The 25,467-nt window shown below is 35.4% G+C and overlaps 1 protein-coding gene across 11 annotated transcripts in view; it reads left to right on the top strand.

The window, feature by feature from the left end:
• The first annotated feature begins 6,262 nt into the window (after positions 1-6,262).
• The window catches only part of LOC18449050 (Methylthiotransferase), a 42,837-nt gene continuing 23,632 nt past the window's right edge, over positions 6,263-25,467 (top strand). For 8 of the 11 annotated variants that reach the window (XR_016044292.1, XR_016044293.1, XM_088851733.1 and 5 more), the window contains exons 1-2: positions 6,263-6,437; positions 6,527-6,565. Coding sequence is in view for 7 of the 11 variants with exons in the window: in XM_006859099.4 (XP_006859161.1) it covers positions 6,297-6,437; positions 6,527-6,565 (180 nt within the window). In the remaining 4 variants the exon portion in view is untranslated. Of the gene's footprint in view, positions 6,438-6,526; positions 6,566-9,907; positions 9,970-25,467 lie in introns of all 11 variants that reach the window. The other 3 variants (XM_088851734.1, XM_088851730.1, XM_088851735.1) reach the window with 1 other exon arrangement.

Consider the following 25,467-nt stretch of genomic DNA (forward strand, 5'->3'; position numbering starts at 1 on the left):
TCAGAGGTGGACCAGTTATCACATCTACCATGAAGCCAACATGGTAGCAGACGCATTTGCCAAGAAGGAAATATCACTTTTTAATACTACAATTTGGCGTTCTAGATTGCCGAATTTTATTTCTTTGTCTTTATTTCATGATTTGGCACAATTGTCCTATAGTAGGGTTGTCAAAATTTGATTTGTATTTTCTCCATTTTTAGTTAATAAAAAATAGGTGGCTGACCTTCTCCACCACTGACTTACCCAAAAAAAGGTATATGATCTCTCACCACAAACTTTTATTAGGAACTCAAAATTTAATTCTTTTCTTTAAAAATATATTTTAAAAGTAATCCCCATATTTAACATGCATAAAATACTATTAATAAATATTTTTCTTGATAGATCAAGTATACAATGTGTTTTTATGGGTACACTTTAGACAATATACTTTACATCGTCCACATTGCATGTGTGGGAGTGGCGTACAATAATTAATGAACTACCAAAGTTAATTAATAATAAAATTAGATTTAAATCATAAAAAAATTATTGTTCTTTTATAAAATATGTACATGAGATTACTCGCATATTTAATTAGTTACTTGAACTCTTTGGCGATCAAATTGTCAGGTAAGTTTGTTGATCTTAATTGCCTATTTATAACTTTATAAGTATAATGTCAAGATTAAAAAAATATAAAGGAAGAAGTTATATCAAGGAAGAAATTTTTTTTTATTGAATTACAATATTGAAATCATGATTTTTTTGTATATTAGTTCTAAATAAAGTCTACATTCATGGTATTTTTCTAAAATAAATTCGACACAATTTGAGTGGGTAGCACAACATAATGCAACAATGGAATGCATAATTAACAATAATATATATATATATATATATATAGATATCCAAGTACATATTTGTAACTTCTAACTAATAACTTACAAATATTTAAATTATTTTTTATAAGTTACAATAGTCATAATAAATTATAAAGTTTTATTATAGTAAACTCTTAAAAATTGATTAATAAATATAGTTAACTTTAAAACATAATAGTAATTACTGATAAACCTACAATATAATCTAGCAAGACCACAATAAAAAAAATTTCTATTTTTTCTTTACATTATTAAAGCATTAAGCCCCGTGTTCGTTTGTAATGCATACGCCCCTTTCAAATATGTAATGAAATAATATAATTCATTTTAAATAAATTCTACATTAATGTTGACTTCTTTGAAATAAATTTTACATAAGTTAAGCAGGTGACACAACATAGTCCCAACATAAAGATGACACATTGTGCGATTACAAGATTAATTAAAAACAAACCTACAATATAATCTAGCAAGATCGTAATAAAGAATTTCCAATTTATAATTATTAAAAAATCTAATTGGTAATTTCTTTAAAATGAATTTCACACAAGTTGAGTAAGCAACAGAACATAGTGGCACCACAAAAATGACGCTTTGCACTGCTCGAAGCAATAGTTTAGTTAAGATTAACGCTTCTTGAAAATAATAACACAAGTTGTGTGAGTAACACAACATAGTGCCCACCACAAAAATGACATGTTGAACTGTTCTAAGCAGCAATTTACTTAATACTCTTATCAATTGAATGTCAAGTTTGAATATTAGTCAATTATTATTTATATATCAGTATAATATCAACTAATCAGTCAAATTATAAAGTTACTAAGCTATATGTGTTATGACTCAGTATAAGTTACATAGGTTGTTCTTACATATTCTTATGGTAAAAAAAACATGCTATTACCTTCCCTTGGGTATCTCTAGAGCCAATTATGGTTGACACATAAACTCATCACACAAATTGAGTTGGTAACACCATAAATCAGCACCACAAACATAACGAATTCAATTATTCTAAATTTTATGTTACTTAAAATTAATTTGCAAAATTATAATTTATTAAAAAAATTATATAAGGTTGTAATCTTACAATATAGAATTAAGATACACCTATAAAATCCATCGTAAAGACTATTTTGAAGTTAGAAAACCCGCTAACAGATGATTTTCTACATCGAGATAGATGAATATGAAAAAAAGAAGAAGAAAAAGATATCGAGTCCTAAAAATAGTACATCTTGCAATACATTATCTGGACCATCCATTTTCAATATTTTCATGTGTTTATAGATCTACTTGATTTGAACCATTTTTTTAGTCTAAAATTTTATAATTATAGATGAAAATAGATTCTTTTTACGCCAAAATTATACCTTATGATAAATTTTGATGCTGCACCTTACTTTGATTGTTTAAGGTTTAAACCTTAGGTAAAACACACCCTCATTAGAAACCTTCTAATTTATTTTAAAATATTTCAAATCACTTGTGGAGCACATCGATTCTGGTATTATGAATAATGCACCATTCCGACCCCAAGTTGTATGATAGATAAAGCACAGAGGCTACCATTTCCCCTCCATTTTAAGAAAATGCCTAGGCCTGATTAACGAGGACTCGAGAGAACCCGGGTATCCTGAGTTTAGTGATCCAACTCAGGGACCCCAAAAAAAAATAAAAAATGCAAAAATTTTAAAAATAAGAAATTTATTTGTAATATGTTTTTTTGTATGTTTTTCTATAGTTTTGGCACATATTGGAAAGTGTTTTGGTCACAAATACTTATTTCTATATTTTCCCTTCTTTGTGGATTAGTTCTAAAATACCCCCATCACAAAATGAGTTTTTCAAAATTCATTTTTTTACTACTTTTTTAACCTCATTTAGATGCATTTTGTGTAATTTTACTTTAAACATATTTTTTCTATTTTTGGCCCAACTCGGGCCGTGTTACTTAGACTTGGGCTGAGTACTTGGCCTAATTCATTCTTTCCAATGTTGCTTCATCCATCAACAGGACCTAATTGTTGTGGTCCCAAGGTAGTAGAGCTGGCAATGGGCTGGCTTCAACTTCACCCTAGCCCAGCCCCAGCTGCCATAAGACCTACCTTGGCTCGGCCCGGCCTTGACCAAGCCAGAGAGGCCCTAGCCCAATCCTGATCAGGACTCGCTCAAGCTAGATAAACAAACAGAGAAATCAGGGAAAATAAAGAAAAAAAGGAGGGTTGGGCCGGCCTACCATTTGTGGCCCTGCCCTGGCCCGACCCTCAGGGCTTAGTGGCACAACCTTAGCCCCCTCGGGCCACATTTTGTAGCCTAGACCCTAACGTTTTTGGTCTGGGTCAACTTGGTCGAGTGACTCGGTCCCCTATAATGCAGCTACAAAAAAGAAAAAGAAATAGAAAACTCAAATGTTAAAGAGTGGCAATGGGTTGTATTGGTCCAAGACACTTGGAAGAAGACTCGACCCACCAGTCTGAGTTAGAGTCTTTAAATGACAATTATACAAAGAATTATTTTAAATATATAATTAATGTTGTTTATATGCATTTTGTAATGATATATACCAGTTGAGTTGGCCTAATAGGATCCAAGCTGGACCAAACTACGAGGCTCATGTCAAGGTCAAGTGGACCCAGACCGAAGCTATTGAGTCCATTGTCCATGCCTATAGAGTCTAGACGTAGACCCAATTGGGTCGACCTCAACCCACCCCATTTCTCATAGGTAAGTATTGGGTTCCAACAAAACATCAGACCGTTTGACAGAGGTCCCAGCTCATGCGAGATCAGTGACTCCTAATGTGATAAATTGATGGAATACTATATAAAGATATCATTTACTTTTGACACAAGGAGGTCACAATCACTTGTGCCCATCAAATTTCAAATTTGGTGGTTGTAAAAGTGTTACTGACTTGATTAAAAGTTCAAATAAAAAATTCTTGAGCTTAGTGATATTAGAAACTCAAAATATTGCAGAGAACTCTCTTTATTAATTGCTCATCAAGAATATACAAGACCCCATATAAATATACTGCTAATAACAGTTCTGGATAGATACCAACAACTATGGATAATTACTAACTAATCTTGAGATACCTATTGACACCTAACCTTATCAAGATATATATATATATCCATATACATACATATCTATACTGATATGTATCCATAATGATGTATATCGATACTAACAATATATCCATACGCTAACACTCCCCTTCAAACTCAAGATGTTCACAAAGCAGCTTTAGTTTGAACAATAAGTTGCATAAACGAACTAGTTGGATCTTGAAGTCTTGATGTGCATAGACTGCTTGAACAACATGCACATAATAACACTTGGAAGAGCCAACAGAACTCAGTCGAAAAAAGACTAGGTAGAGAATCGAAATTGACTCGACAGATAGTCAAAACTGACTCGACAAAGAGTTGAAACACAACTCGGAGGCCTTTGACAGTGCTTCCTTGGTCTATGAGCTTCTCTCACTAAACTGAGAGTATTGATTAATTCAACCGTAAACGAAGTGGAGAGCTGAAGATTTTGTTAAATTGATAGTGTTGATTGATTCAAGGAGAGCAGAAGTTTTTGTGCAAAGGGCGAGTCTCGTAATTTCATTTTGTCAGATGATGATGGAGTTTCTCCATATTTTATGCCCTCTTAAGAGCAGTAATGGCAGCTTCCTTGACCGGGGGAAGGTAGACCATGAAACCCAATCTAGGGTAGAACCACCGACTAATGTGAGCATCATTCTCAAGAGATGCAAAATCGTAAAATCAATCCATTGCTCTATGCAGGCATATTCAAATGGTGAAGTGCCATAGAGAATGTTATCTCCCTTCAAACGAGCAACAAAACATGAAATATCATTGCTCTCGAATATGGGACCTTCAGGTGTTTCCAACACGGGAACCTTGCCCATTGGGTTCATCTTAAGAAATTCAGGAATTTATTAGAAACCCCCACCTCAAAAGACTCAATGAGTTTGACTTCCACACCAGCATACTCCGCTGCAATCAGCTCCTTGAAAGCATTTTTATTGTTGTTCCATGCATGCAAGATCAGACCATGACTCAAAAACGGTGATAAAACCACGGACTGATTTACTGAAGATTAGGAGGTTGAGGGGTCGATCGAATTAGAGAGAATAAAGAGAGAGAAACTCTGATATCGTGAAAATACGGTGGGCATGAATCCGAGCCAATGACAGAGGTAGGGGGTAATGAAATTTCCTGACCTCAGATATGAGGTTGAGGACGACGAGCCCATATTTGAGGTTGATGAGTCTATTGCTCTAATACCATATTAGAAACTCAAAATACTGCAGAGAACTCTTTTTATTATTTGATTAATCAAGAATATACAAGACCCCGTATAAATATAAAGCTAATAACAGTTATGGAAAGATACCAACAACTATAAATAATTACTAATTAATCTTGAGATACCTATTGAGACCTAACCTTATCAAGAGATATATATACCCATATACATACATATCCAGACTGACATGTATCCATAATGATGTACATCAATACTAACAAGATATCCATACGATAACAAGTGACACATTAAGCCATCTAATGACTAAGAGTAATTACCTTGTACCAATGATAAATCTCATCTTATACAATTCTAAAAGGGATTGTATACAATGAGACCATTTACCTTTGATACAAGGTGGTCACAATTACTTACAACCATCCGATTTGAAATTTGATAGCTTGGATGCGTCACAAAGTTCAAGAAAAATTATTTTAAAGTTTGAACTTAGTCAATAGAATGATTGCAGCCACCCAAATTCACTGCCAATGGTCAAGATTAATGTCTCACCTTGTACCAAAGGTAAATGGTTTCATGCTAGACTTCTCATTCTAAAATTGATACTGAAAACTACTTGAGCTTTATGATACACATTAAGTCATCTTTTGTGATATACATTAGTCATCTAATTTGACATGTAATGACTATTTTTTGGGTAATTCACCGGAAAAGATTCAAGTAGATTGGGAGTTAGCTTTTTGAACGTATTAGTGGGGTGATGTTGGCGTCGGGAATAAAAACCACATGACTAGAGTATAGCGTGCTATCACTACAACTCAAGCCCTTTCAAAGTAGTAAGAGGTATTTGGGGGGCCAGCCCTTTTATGAGAAAGAAGTCCGAGACCTCATCAATGGGCAATAATGCTTTGGCCCGTGCCATTCTCATGGGCAGGAGTAATTATACTTATACAAATGATACATGTTCTCATTGTATGCATTCCCTAAATTGATAATGGAGACTTACAGAAGTACGGTGGCACCGCGGCGCAGGATGCTTTTTGCTTGAAACTCCCCCATTTGAAACATGGAGAACTTGGGTTCTTAAAAAGGGCTTCGGAAGCTCTCTGCGTAAGGTTCGTGATAGACATATCAAGATTGGAAAAAATGGAAGATATTGAAGATGTGATTGGCAGTGGAGCTCCTCCTGGTCTTCGCTTTCCTATGATAGCAGTTGGAATGAAACCCAAAAAGCTTCAATCTCGCAAAATGGAGGACATCCCTTCACTGAACATACCTGGAACGCAGGTGAAAACTCTAATTTGTATATTTTTGTTTATTTATTTTGTTTGTTTCTTTTTTATATGCTTTCTTATGGTGATGAATTTTATCGACAGACGATATACATAAAGACATTTGGATGCTCCCACAATCAGGTATCATCTCTTTAGCTTTCTAGTTTTGGATTAGTTTTTATGAATTGATGTTGTATTATTTTACACGGGAGTTTGGGAGAAAATGTTTTGCTTTATTTCTGGTTAATGTACGTTATAAAAGTGAGTTATGGTTCTCTAACAAGAAAACGATTCACTTGTGGTAGGTTGAACAATCTTGTAGCCTAATTCAGCTTTCCCTTATTGTTCCTATCTTGCTTTTTGGTACTCTCTGAAGACTACTGATACTCATTTTTGGGATCAGTAGCCTTATCAAATTTTAATTAGTGAATGGATCATAAAAGTTTCTGAAAAGATTATTACTTCAAGCATTACTTGCCTCCTAGGTTTTGGTTCCGACTACAAAATAGAACCGGAGGCGGAACCAACTTGGCAAGGAATGCTGAGGAAATGCATGTTCTAACATAGTTTCAAGATGAAACCTGAATCAATGCTTTGTCATAAAAAACTATGTTTCAAATTTAAACTCTGATTCGTAAAATTGTTGAACAATTGGTACCCAAGAATGGGAGTAAGGAATACAATTCTACAATATGATACGACTTAAAATGAAGTTCATGAACACCATAGATGTAATCAATTCAAATTTCCCTCTTTTTTAAATGGAAAATCAAGCTGCAAAATGGAGTTACATGCCTCGAGAGAGAGTCTATTGAATATTAATGTGGTCTCATGCTTGTTTAGGACACCTCACCATACGTCTAGGTAGATTACTTAGAGGATATGGTGGCTCATGGGCAATGTACCTAACAAGTCTTCTATCCGAGTTGTTGGCATGGTCCAGGCATGTAACCCTTTTCATTTTCTGATAATGAATAATGTGTTTTACTACAAGAAAGTATAAAATTTTGAAGGCCTTTGCTTAAGGATCATACTTTCTCCCCTAAGTGAACCTCAAACACAGGGTAAAACCCTGCTGATGAACCCAAACCTGAGCACCGATTCCCTTATCCTCTACCAATTGCCCTCACACTCATGTTGCTGCCCGTAAGCACTGCTAATTTATCTGATTCAGTGCCAAAAAATATTTAACCTCAAGATAGAGAGCATGGTAAACCAAGTGAGCCTCCAAAATAACTTTTCAGCATCTGACAATGGAATAACCAGAAGTGGAACAAAAAGTGTTTACTGCTGCAAATCTGGGATTCAGCTAGAGAGGATAAATAGTGTGCCATCTCTTAGCCAATAACTTGAGAAATTAGATGCCAATTTTTACGGTGAATCTTGCCATCCATAGATAATAAGTTTACTGATTCTATCACTTCAGTTTCTATTTCTTTCTACTGCATCTAGTATCTATCTCTCTTTTTGCATGCTCGTAGAACTTGATTTATGCTACTCTTTCCAATGAAATGCCATACATACATACATACGTACATATATATATACAGAAGCAACTCATAATGCATGAAGCCACCCTTAGACTTGAGGCTTCAGGTTGACTTGAGGTGCCATGTGCCTATGCATTTGGGGGGTTCTCACACTTGAAATCCTTAATGAAGGACATGATATTTTGGTTCTTGATTCTTCAAAGCTTAAAACCTACAGAATAAAAAAGAAAGAACTTGATATTTCAAAAGTACTTGCTTTATGCAAGTGACCTGGAATTTGTAAATCTGACCAGATTTAACTGTAGAATGCTTCCAAATTTGTCAAATTAGGGTTTCCAAACTTAGGACCTTGGTTTCTTGATCTTATGCCATACAGTTTAAGAAGAAATCAATCTTCATCATACATGAGTTTCATTTATTAATCATGTAACACACAAACACAAGGAACATGCATCCGCAATGTAAGGTTTATGGTAACACTATTGAGGCTTTGATAAATGAGAGCTGAAAAGCTGAAGGCATTAGATTATGAAGAAAGGAGCTACAATAGAAAATCAGAATGGTTGGGAGGGAATGCAAGTAAAGATGGAAATAGGACTTGAGGAAGCATTTGAGGATGAATCTATTTTTGGATTGAATGAACTAGAATTCATTTCCTTTATCAACTTAAATGGTAAATGCTAGGGATAGAATGGAGGTGAGTATAAGGAGAGCTGATAGTGAGAACGCTACAAAAATTATTTCCTTGATTGCTAACAGAAATGGTTTTTTTTTTTTAAATAACCAAAGTGGATAAATGAAAGCATGACAGATATTCAAAGGCAGCATCTAGATGATCTAGAAAAGAAAATCCTTTATCAATAAGATGCCTGCATGACACGTTCATTGGCTAGTATGTCAGCATCACTTTTTGGCTTCTGTCCTTACATGCTGAAAATAGAGCGATCAATGGACCAATCTCATATTAAATAATATCACCGAGGACCAATGGGGAGAGAGCACTCCGCTTGCCTATCTAATAAGTCAATGAAGTTTCACATGGAAAAAGCTGAAAGTGATTGAGCAAATAAGGAGGATATCGTTGAAAAGATGAAGAAAGGTTTTGATTGAGTTGGTTTGATCCTGCTCCCATGTCAATCAGGTCGAGGTCTGGACGTGCCTCTTGGACCTAGCTGGTTGGGTTTAGATCGTGTGGATCTAGACCCATCCAACCAAATTTTGGTTATTTCTAGTAAACAAGTCAAATGTTGTGTTTGACTAAGCTGAATGGCTGCTTCAGCCTTTCATTGTCAGATTTGAGTTGGAGATACTCCTAGTGTGAGGCCATAGTAGGAAGTTGAAGGTGTCGGGCATTTCGAAACATGGGTGGAGGAAATTTTTTCAGAAATGTAAATACTCCCAAGGTTTTTAGAGGATCTAAGGCCAAGGACACTGAGAGCCCAGAGTGAATGCTTCTGACTTTTCTTGGATTTAGGTAAACTCAAACAAAATCTTAGCCTTAGGATTTGATTGCTACTTAGATGTTGTACAAGGCATGTTATTTGTGCACACTATTAGGCTTGCTCATTACCTTGAAATTCACTAGGCTTTTCGTATTTCTTTTGATTTCAAGAATGTCATACTTTTTTTATCAAAGATAAGCAGTATGAATGGAGATGCAGAGATCTCCCTATCCTATAGAAACTAAGGGTAGGATTTTCCAATACTAACACCTAGCTGGTAGCATAGAGACTTAATTTGTTACTTGCAATCTTGTAGTATAACATAGAGAATTAATTTGTTACTTGTAATCTTGTGGCGATGACCTTAGTCTGTTCTATTTGAATTTGTTGTTCTGCTTCCTCTCATCCTAGGTCTCTTGTGTATCTTCCTGGTTTTTCTGATGATGTGCTCTCTCGTGATAACAAGAAGTGGCCTCCCTTATACTGAATCCCATACTTTTCCTTACGGTCCACTCTCAAAATATTCCTCTAAAAGTTTTCCAAACATACAGGTGCTACCAAAAGGAGATTGTGGAGATGCTAACTATAGACATCCATGAGTTGCTGAATCATGGTAATCATTAGAGAGTTGTTTCTAGCAGATCCTACTGCTAAATAAAAGTCAAAGTCAAGCCTCTCATATTGCGGAGGTGTAGCTATTGCTTATCTGGCTTCATCACATCATTACATGCTTAGGCCAATTAATTGTTTTGGGAGCATACTATCTTATTTGAAATTAATTTACTCTTGATAGTATTACGTTGCTAGTTGTTTGGTACTTACCTTGTATTATTTGCTTATTTATTTTTTTCTGGCAATTACGGCTATTTTTAGCTACAGCTGGCTATAAGAAAAGTGATTTTCAGAAAATTATTTTGAGTAAAGTAAAAAAAGTCTTTCCAAAAAGATAAAACTTTATGTAAAACTGCCTGTAAATTTATCTTATATAACTTTATAATGGACAATGCCAAACAAAGACAATTGATTAATTTATTGAGATAGTGAATTGTTGGACAAGAACCTTTACAATGGATAAGAAGTTTTCTCCGAATTCTCATGGTTCGACTTCATGCTTCGGCTTTATAAAAGTCAAAAGGGAAGGTTTTATTGGTTGTGACTCCAATACTTGAGGGAAAATATGTCTCTCTTGGACCAAAATTTGCATGTCTTTATTTAATGGGAGTGCGATGCCAATCTAGCTAATTCATCAACCGGTCCACTGAATTGTCAAGGAATGTGATTGATTCTCATCTCATGAAACAATGAAATAAGATTTTAGCCATTCCGACGTATGTGACTAATTCTCTTTTCTGACTTCATAAGTCCCCAAAAGCTGTCTGAGAACAAGTTAGGAATCACCAAGTGTGGCTAAGGTATTAACCTGCATCTCGATGGCCATTTCTAGGCAATGGTAAGAGCTTCATATTCTGCATCATTATTGTAGCAAAACTTCTCTAGGGAGAAAGAGAATGAAAATAACTCCTGTTCTTGGCCTTTGGCTTTGAGAAGCTCCATCGATACAACTTTTCCTAAGGACAAGAGGTTTAACCATTAACACAGCCTCATATGGTAAATCCTCATTTAGAGGAGATCCATCTGGTAAAGGATCTGCTGCTAAGAAATTGGCTAACGCTTATCCCATTTTTGCTTTCTGTGGGACATATTTAATATTGAATTTCATAAAGGGAGCCAACCATTTGGATAGACGGCCTAAGAGAACGGGTGAGTCTATCCTAGAAACCAATTGCATGGGATGTGTGAGGAGGCAATGGTGTAACTTTTGAACTGCGAATATTAGTGCCATGCATGTCTTTTCGATGGGTGAGTAGTTACTAGTTATATTCTGCCCCAACCATCAGGCAGGTTAGATAGTTAATGTGATTTCTTTGCATTCCTTATTGTGCGGAGCCAGTACTGCTCCTAGCGACCTTCCGAGACCAGCAACATATAGTATAAGTGGCTGAAAGGAGAAGTTAGGAGGTTGATGCTACTGAAAGCATTTTGGTGGGCTTGATCCACTCGTGGGGCACTCCTTTCTTCATCAGCCTTGAGAAAAGTTGGCACCTTCTTGAGAGGTTTGAAATAAACTCGGATATATGTGAGTCTCCTTTGTAAGGATTTTAAAAATTCGCAAATTCTTTGTGGCGGCATCTCTTGTATGGTTTTGATCTTTGTGGGATCAATCTCAATGCCTCTATGTAGATTGATAAGCCCCAGGAATTTTCTTGATGTTAGGGATGGGTATGCAACTTTTGGAGGAACATTTAAAGATCATGTATGTGATATTTCCAAGCTTTTGAGTTCACAAACAAATCATCTGTATGACATTCCACCATATTATGTAGGAGTTCATTGAAGATGATGCCAATGGCTTGTTGGTTTATCACTCTTGCATTCTTGAGACCAAAATGTAGTATTTTGTAACAAAAGATTCCTTTAGGCATATGAAAATGTAATGAGCTCTTCCTCCTCTGGGACCATCTTTATTTGATTATACTCAGTGTTTCAAAAAGCGCTAGGTAGGTCCTAGGTAAATTGGGGGGTTCGAGCCGCCCAGCGCCTAGGTGGGCGCCCAGAACCTGTGCGGCCTAGTTGAATCCAAATAAGGATTCTACAGTCCAGTTGAATCCAAATATGGATTTTGCAGTTATTTGAGTATCAGACTATCTGTTATATTCAAATTATACTATGTATTAGCATTTAACACACATTCCATAAGCATAACCATAATGCACACTTTCCATAAGCATAACCATAATCCATAAGTCGGTTCATACTCCATAATCTATATCCAATTAAAATTTAAAATATGCCAACCAACCAAATTATAAAACTATGAAAGTAATACTTGAAGACTCAAAAGAATCTTAAATAGTTCAAATGTTCAATACACAATACTTCAATCAAAGTTCAAACTTCAAAGTAACAAAGTTTAATTATTCAACAATCAACATTCATTCATCATCAGAAAATCTTAGGTCAGCTGCATTGGCATCATATTCATCGGAGTCGACGGAGTCGTCACTCTTCTCGACATATTGCTACTCGTCTTCTTCCGTCTCTTGTGAATCTGCCTCTTCTTCCTACTCCTCCTCCACCTTGTTCTCTGTGCAGAAGCTCTAGTGGCCCTAGGAGGGTCAGCTGATGTCCCTGAAGCATCCATGACGATGTCCCATGTCAATCCTTCATGTCCCTTGACCTCATTATCATCAACTTACCACTCCATAACATTGTCCATATTATTTGATCTGATGGGGTCTCTATTAGCTCTCTTAGCAAATCTGTCCTTTAAGAATTGATTGTACTTGACATAGACAATGTCATTGACCTTCTTTGATTCAAGCCTGTTCCTTTTCTTTGTATGAACCTAACAAAATAAAATGAAAGTGAACTAAGTAAAATCTAATATCTATGGTTCATGTATTATTTATAAAATTATACAAATTACCCTTATGGCCTTACCCCTTCAAAAGTACTCCAATTGCACTCACAATCAGATGAAGAAATGGTTATGTTTAAGATCCAAATGGCCAACTTTTGTAAATTTGGAGAACTACGCTTATGTTGGCTTCACCAATGGGCTGCAACGAACTAAAAAAAATCATAAATAAATAATAGAAATACTTGATTACTTGAACAGTTGAATTTGATGAAGATGAACTTAAGAATATTATTAATATAATAATATTTAATACTTGGATTAATTTTGGTCCTTTGCCTCATCACCATTGGACTCCCAAAAGACTTTAATGAGCACTTGCAATTTATCAGCTCATCAGCGCATACAATATCCTGCATTTCAAGATCAGGGACTAACACCTCTATACACTTATTAAATCGATCCATGATTGTGTCATTTGTTTGTATATCCTTGTAATATAAAACAAAGCTGTGTTCAAAAAATAATCAGCTGCATGCAATTGCCGATGTAGCTGTTTATTCCACTTCTCATCAATATTCTGCCAAACAGGCTTGTAGCGGGTTTCTTCATCATTGAAATTTTGGGCTATCTCTCTTTTACATTTCTCCATAGCATCATATATAGCCCATAGACGGCTTGTCACTATCAACCATGCGAAGGACTTTGATAAGAGGAAAAAATACCTTAAGAGCATCCTTCACACCTCGCTAAAAAGCCTTAGAAAGTATAATCTCTCACTTTCTTCCCAACTTGAGCCTTAGACCACTTGCATGTTCTCCACTCATCTGAGGTAAACATTTGTTTCAACTGCACTCTCCTCGAATGTACGCTATCTAGGCATAAGTACCAGGTCGCAAATCTCGTGACCCAAGCCTCACAATCTCTTTCTTCTTTGTAAAGGTACACATCATGCTGAGGGTGATATGGTGGCTATAAATGAAATTCGTAACATACTTGGCCTTCTTCACTGCATCTGATATCTCGGTTAAATTGTGAAGTGCCTCAAGCATGAGGTCTATACAATGTGCTGCACATGGTGCCCAAAAGATTCTAGGATAAGCTATGCGCAACAAATTAGATGCTGCAACATTGGGAGCAGCATTGTCTGTAACAACCTGTACAACAAGGTGCTCCCCAACATCCTTGATTCCCTTCTCTATCACTTGAAATATGTAATGGGTATCATGGATATGATCAGAGGCATCAATAGACCTAAAAAAAAAGTCCCTACTGGACAATTCATAGGCATATTCATTTGACTTCTTCTCTTCCTATCACTCCAAGCATCAGTCATAAGAAAAACCGCATACTGAGCCCATGCATCTTTCTTAAGTTCTACAGCTTCCTTCGTGGCATTCACTGCCTATTTTAAAAAAGGCTTTGAAAGCTCATATGGGGTTGGGGGTTTCATCCCAGGGCTAAACTGGCCAATTGCCTATACTACAACATAAAAGCTGCTCAAGCGAGCGGTATTGAAAGGAATGCTCGCCTCATAAAACCATGTAGCCAAATAATATGCGGCTTTCTCTCTCTTCCTTCTTGATTCTATTTTCAATGGTGGTTTGCTTTTTTGTTTTCTCTCCTGCAATCTCAAGGTCAGGCCGAGGTAAGAAACTATCCATAGGGCCTCTAACCCGAGGCTTCTTAGTCCTAGAACCAGAAGCAATTACAACTCCCTTCCCCTTTCCCCTAATAATGGATTGCTCAACCTCTTGACATCCCTCCCCAATCTTTTCCTTATCACTATCATCATCATCAAAATTGACTCGAACCCCAGACCTAATCTCTGCTATAGAGGCAAAGCTCTCATTTTTTTTTCATTTTCACCATGTTCATAAAATTCCTTATTTCCTCTTTAACAGTATCATGAGTCTTTTTTCATGGGGCAACATCCCCCCTGATATCGGGAAGATGTTTCTTGAACCGGTTTATGCCCCATTGTGTATCACTTTCACAAAAATTGCATCTTATGCAATTTTTATCATTAGGATCTGGTTATAGCCATATTTCCAACCGGGATCACCACTCCTATTAGATCTCAAAGAAGACATCTAAAAAATAATGCAAATTACTAAAGCAATAAAAAAAATCACTTACTTTAAGTTTGATTGCTCAATCTTCAAACTTCCACCTCAAAGATATTTCTAAATACTCAAAATCTTCTAAAACACCCCCTAATAACTTTGCAAAATCTCAAAAAGTAAATATAATACCAATGGGTGATGTTTTGATCAATTTTAGTTAACTTTGAGTAACCCTTCGATCTTAAAAAATTCACGACAATCTACTTTTTTGGTAGTTTTCTCTCTCTAAATTTGGCTCAAACAAGGTTCAGGTTTCCAGTGAACCTAAACCCCAATTTTTGGGCCTTAAAAACAAAAAAAAAGACGTAAAATGCCCTCACGATTTTTTTTGCAGCCCTTGGGCATGGCGCCGGCCCTAGGCCACTGCCTAGGCTTTGACGGTCCAGATTGGCCGCCTAGGCTTGGGCGATGTGCCCAGGCCTTTCGGACCGCCTAGGCGTCTGCCTAGGTGTTGGGCGGTCCACTTTTTGAATCACTGATTATACCCTTAGCATGCATTAATGAGTAAGAATGTTTCTTGCCCTTTAGCGGCATCAATTAATATTTCAGTTATCAGGAGAGGGAGATTGTCTTCAACACAAATGGCATTCAACTCGTGAAAGTCCCAACAAACTCAAAATTTACCCTTTTTTCTTCCAAACTGACGCAGTATTGGCTAAAAATATTATATTGGACCTCCCTAATGAGTCCAACATTAATGAGATTGTCAAATTCTGGGTGTAGCCTTTGTTGACCTTGCTAGACTGGCTTGGTTTTGGGATCAATAGTGTAGCCACATCAGAATCTAAACCTGGCATTTCGTGAGTTCAAGCGAAGCTAACTTTATTTTCTTCGAGGAAGCTCTTGTATTCCTCCCTTTTGTCGTTGCTTAGTGCATCACTAAGAAAATTGGGCCATGGACCACTTTCATCCATGATTACCTGTTCTCCCAATGTAGGTGTCGATCCTACTATGGGATCTCACTCCAGCATGCCTAGATAGGGATCTCCATGGGATCTCGATCCCCACTTTTTAGGGATCTCTCCTAGCCACTCGAACGTGCAAAAGAGTCTAATAAGATAATTCATATGGATCTAGTTGCTATCATATTCTCTCTCTTTCATGCTCTTGGATGTTGTAAAGTGTAAAACTGCATATAAAACAGCTTGTTATGTGTTTGGGTGTTGTAACATCAGAAATTTTAAGTAAAGCAGAAATTTATGAATAAAGAATCAGGTCCCTTGTGTTGATTGGTGATCCTAATGTGCCTGTTTATAATTTTTTATTTTATTTTATGCTATTAATGTTACATAAAATGCACCTCAAATCAGCAAAAAATTATTCTTTATTAATTGAAGAGAAATTAATTAATTAATAATTACGTTTTATTTTTGTTTGCCCATGTTTTATTGCATTTTGTGAGATTATTAGATTTTTTTATTTTTTTTTTATAAAATTTCTGATTTTTTGAAAATTTTGATGTGCTCATTTTATTTCATCATCATCATCATCAAAGTCTTTTTCCAACTATTTAGGTTGGCTACACGGATATGTGCTCATTTTATTTATTAATTAAAAAATTCCACGGAATGCTTCTTACCTAGGGAGCTTCTTGCATGTATCGATCCATTGCTCCTGCTCCCACCCGGCCCCTGCTTCATGCAACTATGTTTTCATCCATCAAGTTGATTTGTGTCAATTCAACTATGGTTTGGCCTACTTCTGTGGAAACTATAGCGAATGTCGAGGCGTACTTAATGTCATTGTCTTTTGAGCAAGTGTATCCATGTTGATGGTAATTATGACCTCGACTCATATATCGCATGACTTCGAGGTTTTTGGACAGTATACTTCTCGGCATCTAATTTAGCACATTCTACACATGTAAAATCAATTACACTTGTAATAAAGACACCGTTTCTATTCAGTCGATCAAGTCTTTGACCAAGTCTCCAGCTATAGAGAAAAATTGAACGACTTTTTAATAGAATTGTAATAGTATCCTGGGGCAAAACTGCGGTGGTGTTGAATTTTCTCCTCTTGAGTAAAATAATTTGGCCCTTATAGAGGTCCTTTCGTTCTCCATACCTCTAGCATTACTTGTTTGCCTTCTCCCAAATGAAACGATATCTGCAGAGTAATGGGCTTAAACTGATTTTGTCTTGGCCTTAAGATCAAACTAGAGGTGGATGCCCAGAATCTTCCAGGTCAGAGAATCTACTTGCAGCATTTTGTCACTCAGAATGGAGCTGCCAATCCACTTCCATTATTTAAAACTTCATTTTTTGAGAAATCATGGTTTATACTCCACATGGTATTCTGACTACTATAATAATACTATTCAGGGGGAGAGCTCCATCTTTCAGAGGATTGACATTACGTCTCTCTGTTGCTCTTTTTTTTCTTCCGTTTATCAAATGGAATCGCTTTTTGGTTAGGACTTTCTGCTACGGCCATAAAGTCTCCTTAACAACTTCTTTGGGAAATATTTGACTGAGGTGTTAAATTGGACATTCAATCGAGCTTCTCCTTGCCATCCTCAGTTTGAACCTCCACTTTATTCTTACCTCTTTGCTTTCATCTTTGAGATATATTGCTAGCCTCTGATCGCATTGATGAACTTGAATCTTGTTCATGGTTTTTAACTGCATCTTCATTTTGGATATAGAACTTCAGATCAGCATAGTAGTCTTCTGCACCAGTAAAGGATTTTCTATCAGCATGAACCCTTTTCTGCTTCTCATTCTCATAGTATTTGAGACATTAGTGGAGGATGGAAGCAACGTCTTGGTTGTCATAGGGCCATAGCTTCCAAGAAGAACAGTATAGGAGATATTATGCATCAGTCACATGAAAAAGGACTTTCATATCTGAATCCTTGATTTTAAATGCAAGTCTTATGGTTCTCAAAGCTTGTTGACATTTTTAATTGGAAACTTGAATATTGGGGTTTGCGGGGTGCTGGATATTGATTGTTAACTCAGTTTTTTGAAGAGTCTTCAGTGGCAGCAATTTGACAGCAGATCCACAATCAAGCATAGTCTGTACCTCATGAGTGCCATCCATGTCAATAGTGATGTACAATGGCGGTTATGAGATTTGGTGCCAACTGTAAATCATCATTAGTGAATGTGAGGGATATTTCCTTTTGCATGATTGCCTGAAGCTTAATAGTCTTGAGGTGAGCTTAAGGCTTGAAGCGATGTCATTCTAAGCTCTTCAGACACCATGAGTCTCTTTTAGGTGAGCAACCACATTACATTTAATGTCCTTCTTGAAGCTTGCTGATGAGAATTATTTATCTGAAATACTGGCATTAACACGTGTCACCCCCTCATTGTTTGAGTTTGATTTGGTCTACATTCCCCTTGATCTTGAGGTGGCCTAGTTTTGGTTGTCTTTCTTCTAGATGGAAGAGTAATCTCATCACTCTCTGGTCTAGATTCCCCTTGATCTTTAGGTGGCCTAGTGTTGGTTGTCTTTCTTCTAGATGGAAGAGTAATCTCATCAATCTCAACTTCAGCAACCTATACCATTAGATATTCCACTCTATCTGGTACTTCATCAGTTCATCCCTAGCTGGTGTTTTGCCTTGTACTTTGCATATTCATTACCATCATGCCTTGGCAATTTAGGCATGGATTCACTCAACGTGATAGAAGTTCTACTTCTTGGTGGAGGAGATTCCACTTTCCTCTTGCCCTAAGGTACATGGAGTTTTCTCTTGCACTTAGATATATGGAGCTTCTCCTAACCTGAGAATAACTCTTACTTAGTGATAAACCTCATTCTCCTTAAAGCTTCTTGTTGTAGCCTATCCTTCTCTTTTTAACACGTACCGACACCCTTCATCAATATCACATTGGTGGTTGATGAGTTGAGAGTGCAAGAGTATGCAGAATGAATCTCATGCAATTCGGGTGGATGACACCCTTTTTCTTTTTGCAGAATAGGGATTTCAGAAAGAGATCTAAAGGTTGCAGGTGGGTCCTATGAAAGTAGGATTAGTTAAATTTACCTCCTCCTTGGGACTTGAAGGTGGTTCCTTTGCAATGATCACTTTCTTTGCATGAGTCTTCTTTTTGATGATGTCCTTTTAAGGCCAACATCTTCTGTCACAACTAGTGGTTTAAAAAACGGCGAGTCGGCCCGGAATCGCCCTGGTCAACACGGGAATCGGCAACCCCGTGCCGATTCTTGCGAAATACCAGAGATCGGGCGGTTCTAGAGCTGAAACGGTGAGTCGCTACAGTAACACAACAATTTGGTACAGTGACCCAGCAGTAACACGGCGACTCGCTACAGGGACCCGGCACCACATGTCCATGAGCACAAAGTGGCAAGCTGCGTCACTCACTTCACACACATCCTCATGTGGTACCAAGGAAACATTTATACAATTCAACCTCTTTTCAATTTTTCGATGTGGGATTTGAGAGTTGTACTTGGCTTGAAAAGGTAATATAATATAATATTTTTATATCACATGGACAATGGCAGAAGTGGCGCTCTGGGCTACTTGGTTATCACATCCTTTTTCAATGTGAAGGTCCTTCGTTCAAATCCTCCCCGCAGTGCCATTTTTAAATTTTTGGTTCAAATTCTCCCGCCAGCGTCGTTTTTTAATTTTTATTTACAAGAACGTTCTATTTTTTTTGACAAGAATTTCTTGTCAAAAAAATAGAAAGTTCTTGTAAAAAAAAATTTAATTTTTCTTGTCAAACAAAAATAAAAGGTTCTTGTAAAAAAAAAAAAAGGTAATACAACAAGTATTTCTTGTCAAAAAAAAAAATAAAAGGTTCTTGTCAAAAAAATAAAAGTTTCATGTCAAAAAAATAAAAGGTTCTTTTCAAAAAAAATAAAAGGTAATATAACAAGTATTTCTTGTCAAAAAAATAAAAGGTTCTTGTCAAAGAAAGAAAAAAGAAAAGAAAGGTAATACAACAAGTATTTCTTGTAAAAAAATAAAAATAAAGAGTTCTTGTCAAAAAAAAAAAAAAAGAGGTAATATAACAAGTATTTCTTGTCAAAAAATAAAAAGAAAAAATAAAAGGTAATGCAACAAGTATTAGGGTTTTAGTGGATTACGGTTGTCTGCCAATTCGAGATTTTGGTGGCCATTTTTTTCATCGATTTAATTCATTCTTTATTGTAGTCCATGTATGATTATATACTTCATCCATGATAATTCTATGATTTTTCTTTTGTGTGATGTAAATTTAATGCTTAACAGAAGTTCATACAGGGAAATAACATCGCAATATTCGCATAGTGATGAAAAAAATGAAAGTTAATACTGTTGTACCCCCATTTCTTATTGGATTCTTAGAAAACAACATTTATAACGAATTTTAATAATTGTTTTTGATTTTTTTAAGGCTTAATCCGACCGATTCGGTAGATTTTCGATCCGGATCGCCGATTCACCAATCCGAATGGTTTTTGGGGTACTCGATCCGAGGCACTGATCTGTTTTTTAAACCACTGGTCACATCACATAATCCAGCTATATTCACTGTAGTTTGGGTCTTTAGATTTTTTTGGCTTCCTTGGGATTTAAAGTATTGAGGGATGCAACTGCCCAGTACCCATGAGCCGGTCGAGTATTTTTGGGTCTAGCTTAGTGTAGGAAAATCGAACCGGAACGGTTAAACCAGACAAGTGGCCAGAAGTGGTTCAACTTGCCTAATCCGTAAATCGGAGTCCCGGGCGGTCAAAAAAGTGTTAAAAAAAAAAAAATAAATACAAAAAAAAATAAAATGTGAAAAGTATATTTAAAGCATGATTAAACAAAGCACATCCAAATAAAGTTGAAAATTAATGAAAAAAATTGGATTTTAAAGAATCAATTTGTGCTCAGGAGTATTTTTGAATTTTTTTAAAAAAGATGGGAAAATATAAAAAAAACTATTAATGGCCAAAACAATTTCCAATCTTTGCCAAAATGATGAAAAATATTTAAAAAATGCATTGCCAACAAAATCGTTTATTTTTTGGGATTTTATATAATATTTTTGATTTTTTTTAAATTACTCGGTCGGTTCACCAAAACCCGTCGAAACTGGCCGGTTCCGATCTAACCGGGCTGTTTGAACCGCCGGATATTTCCTGCATTGGTCTGGCTCTTTACCGAAAGACTATTTCTTGTTGAGTTACTCTTTTGGTGATGTCACCTATGCCTTCCTTTATTTGGGTGGCTGACCATTCTTTATGTATTTGACTTCCCTAGTCTTTGGATGTTTCATCTCGACTCTTAGGAAGTCTTTGAGACCTGCATGATTCTCAATGTTCTGTGGTCCTTGGAATCCTTTTTTGATTCCTTGGGGATCTTTCCCTTGTCATTCTTTTGGATCGCGATAATCTTCTTAGCTTCCTTAGAAGGATTAGGTTTATTTATTCCTCTTTCACCTTCTCTCCTTGGTGGAGTAGGCTTGGAATCGTCCAGCTTGAAGGACCTCTCTGTAATCATTGTTTGTGACATCAAATAATGAAACATGAATGGATCGCTGGCTTGGAGCTAAATAGTGATATCCTTATTTAGATTCCTGAGTCACATATCTATGGCCTTTTATTTGGGCATTGGATAAGATAAATTGATGCTCAGATTTCATCATCTGGTGATAAACAGAATATCTCTCTCATGAGTTTGCTATTTTGTTTTCACAAGATCTGACATTAGGATATCTCTTTGCATGTTATAAAGCACACACGAAGAACTCTTTTTATATGTGCTCCCAAGAAGTAATGGAGCCTGGCAGGCAGCAACCTTGCATACCATGTAAAGGCTGGCCTCGTGAGTGTCCCTACAAACCTTCTTAGAAAAAGCTATTTGTTCTTGGTAGGATTACCACAAGCCTCTATAAAACAAGTAGAGTGTTTTGAGGTGATCCATTATCATTGAACCTGACAAATCTGTAATGTCCCAAAGGAAAAGGAGCATCATCCATATATTGTGAATATGGCTTTTCATAAGCCGCAGGAAATTTAACTGTTGGGCCTTGGAACCTTGTCAAGTCCTCCATGATCATTTTTGGTACCATCCCGGTTGTGATTGATGGTCTACTTGATATAGGTACAACCAATGTCTGACAATCCGAATCGGCCCGGCAAAAAATCGGTCTGGATAGGCAGAGTGGCAGTCTGCATCGGTGGATTGGTAGGAAACGGCCTTAACATTTTTTCAAAAAAATTACCAAAAATTTTTATATTGTTTTTGGGGCTTTCAAGAAAAAATAGGGGTGGCGCATTATGAATTTTCTTATTTTGTAACAGTTCATGAATATTGAAACGCCATTTCCTATTTGAATGTCTGTTGAACATTACATCCATATCATAGAAAAAATAAGCATACAATCATCATGGATGTGAAATACATGGTCCAAAATAGAGCATACAGTTATAAAAACACAACCTAACCGTCAAATCAAAGCTTTGATCTTGTAGAACGCTCTTCAACAATCATTTAGAAGAATTTAGTGAAAATGGTTGAAAGTTTATATTAACTAATATTAGATATATTATCTAATGTATTATCTAGAATCAAGTTATTATTTAATATATTTGAATTTTGATATATTTAAATTATAAATTTACAATATATTATGTGGGAAAAGTTTATAAAGAGCCGAGGCTCTAAACAATCAAATTGGAGTCTACCTCAAAAATTTCAGTTTAAGAGGTTGTTTTGATGCCCAAATATCCTCGAATTGATCATCTCGACATCAAGATGCCTGAACATGAGAAAAAAATGGATTTCAAATTTTGAAATGTCTTTTGTAACGCATTTTTGGACCGTCAAGTTTCAAGATTTTCAAGTTTTGATAAATATGTCGATCTACACTATTTTTGAAGCTTTAAACTTTATAAATAACGATGAAAATGTATTTTAAGGCTATCACAAAGATTTTCAGTATTGAAACCACATTTCTCGACTTTGAAGGTAGGCTTTAACTTGATTGTTTAGAGCCTAGGCTCTATACAAACCGCACCCATTAGATATTATCTAGTGATACTATCCAAAATATTATCGATTATTATTTTCCTATCTAATATATTTTCTAATATTTTATTTTAATAGACATTATGATATATCTATCAGTTAATTAAATAATATTTAAAAGTTTTGACACCTGGTAAAACATATGTAATTATATCTTAAAAATATATATTAGATAATTAGAAAATATATGTTTAAAGTTCAAACTTGAACGGGGTATATTAAACATTTTATCTAATTAAACATAAATATCTTCCATTTATTTAATATATATTTAATTATTTAGCTAAATTTAAAAAATATAATATATGTAGAAAATTTCTAGTTTTAAAAGTTTATACAAGGTAACAACCTTATGCTATTGAAGTAAGTGCACATTAAAAATCCTCTAGAAGCGAGTGTTCCTGTGTTGGAGAACCCTCCAATTGATCATCTCCATCTCGAGATGTGCAGATATAAAGGAAAAAAATTTTAAATTCTAAAAATAGTGCATCTTGTAACAAGTTATCTGAACTGTCTATTTTCATGATTTTGAAGTGTTCATGGATTTGCTCAATCTTGTACCATTTTTGAAAGTTTGAATTTCATAACTGGGGACGAAAATGGAGTTTCAACCCATCATAAAGTTTCTGACATTGGGATTATATCTCCAAGCAAATTTTAGAGGTGTGCCGTTGTTACACCCCAAGAATTTACAATACTGTTATTCCTGAGATGTGACAGACAAAACATATATACATCTATTGATAGGACAAATTTACAGTGGCGAGGTCTTACAAAGTAACAAAAGAAAGCTAGCACAACAACAATATCTTCCAAGGTTGATCTTGACTAGCACTCAAAATGAATCCGCAATTATCCTGAAAAAAATGTTTACTATAGTTTGATGAGTTTGACTATTCAGTAAGTGATCATCATAATCCTAAAAATAATCATGATTGAAAGATATCAATATTTTCTAAAATGAGATTTATTAACAGAAATGCATCAACAGTTTCACTTTCAATAAATGCATAATTAATTATAATCCGAGTAATTGAAATGCTTATAACACTTTTAACGGTAGTGCATAATTCAAAGGATTTCACAAAATACCCTACTGGCATCCCAAGTAGGTCACCTATATACCCCATCAGCGTTCTGATGGGTCCACTTAATCCCTATCGACGTCCCAGATAGGTCCACTTAATCCCTGCAGGTCCACTTATACCTCACCGGCGAACCGGATGAGTCCACTTAATCTCTACCGGCGTCCCAGATAGGTCCACTTATACCTCACCGGCGAACCGGATGAGTCCACTTGCATACTTAAATTATTTCTAAATCTCTTTAAACATTCGAAAGCAGCAATATCATGTACTCAACATATCACTGAAATCATTAATATGAATTTCACTTAAACCATTAATAACAGTCAGTCTCTATAACATTTCAAAAATAACCAATCAAATATTTTGGGCTCAAATTTAGAAAGGTAGCAGTTTGTAAAGGCATTCTAGCATAATTGCCAATTTAATATGTATAGAAAAACTCTTATAGAAATTCAAGAATACGGAATTATCACAATTTATGGGATATCAATCCACAAATAAACATTTCACAACAATACTATAATCAATTGCAAAAATGTCAATTTTTAAATAATAAGGCAGTCATTTGCACATGAATTTTACAATGTCTAAATATTCAAAACAGTAGAAAGAAATATTACAATTTTACTAAAAGTAGAAATATCACATTTATTTCTAACAATAGACAAGAAAAATAAATAAATTTATTTTTCTAATTTACAGCATTCAAAATTTCTAACATAGATAAAATATCACAATTTTTATTAAAAAGATTATTTTTCAAGATAATGAGGTCACGTGCGCATAAAATTTATCGCGCCTAAAATTCATGATAATAAGCAGAAATAATTATTTCATTTTATTTTTAAAAAGAATGGATTATTTTTCGAGACAATGAGGTCACTTACACACAAAACTGATAAAATAAAGATCCTAGACGGAAATATCACTATTTATTAAAAACAGACTATTTTTCAGGAAGATGATGTCACTTACCCACAAATATTTGAGAGGGAGCTTCCGATAAAAATTCGGTTCGAGAGAGTTCACTGTGTTTCGACCAGAGAGAGAGAGAGATCTCAAAATTTTCTAGGGTGGGAGTGTTCACCTCCCCTATTTAAATTCTTATAACGTATTATTATATTATTTTATTAGGCTCTACCTCATACCTGAGGTGTCGCGTTAAGAGTCTGTTTTTAACATATGAAAACCACGTCCATTAAAGGATGTGGCAAGCAGCAAGCAAAAGTTTAAACCAAGTAAAAACCTTTGAAAATAGTGATGGTCCCCAAGGACCATCATACTCAAACAGACCATCACCTATTTAAAAGTATCTTTTCTCTTTTTTTTTTTTTTTTTAAAAATTTTTTTTTTTTAGGATTGTTACAGCTGTACCTCTATAGTATAAGGAGGGCGCCTGACATAAACATCACTCTTACCTAGAATATAATTTTTTTGGATATTAATTTATCTAAATTTTTTTACTCAAAATCCAATGATTATATGATGGAAAAAAAATGTT

The sequence above is a fragment of the Amborella trichopoda genome, chromosome 11 (assembly GCF_054954075.1).
Source record: "Amborella trichopoda isolate Santa Cruz 75 chromosome 11, AtrichopodaSantaCruz75HAP2 v2.0, whole genome shotgun sequence".
NCBI lineage: Eukaryota > Viridiplantae > Streptophyta > Magnoliopsida > Amborellales > Amborellaceae > Amborella > Amborella trichopoda.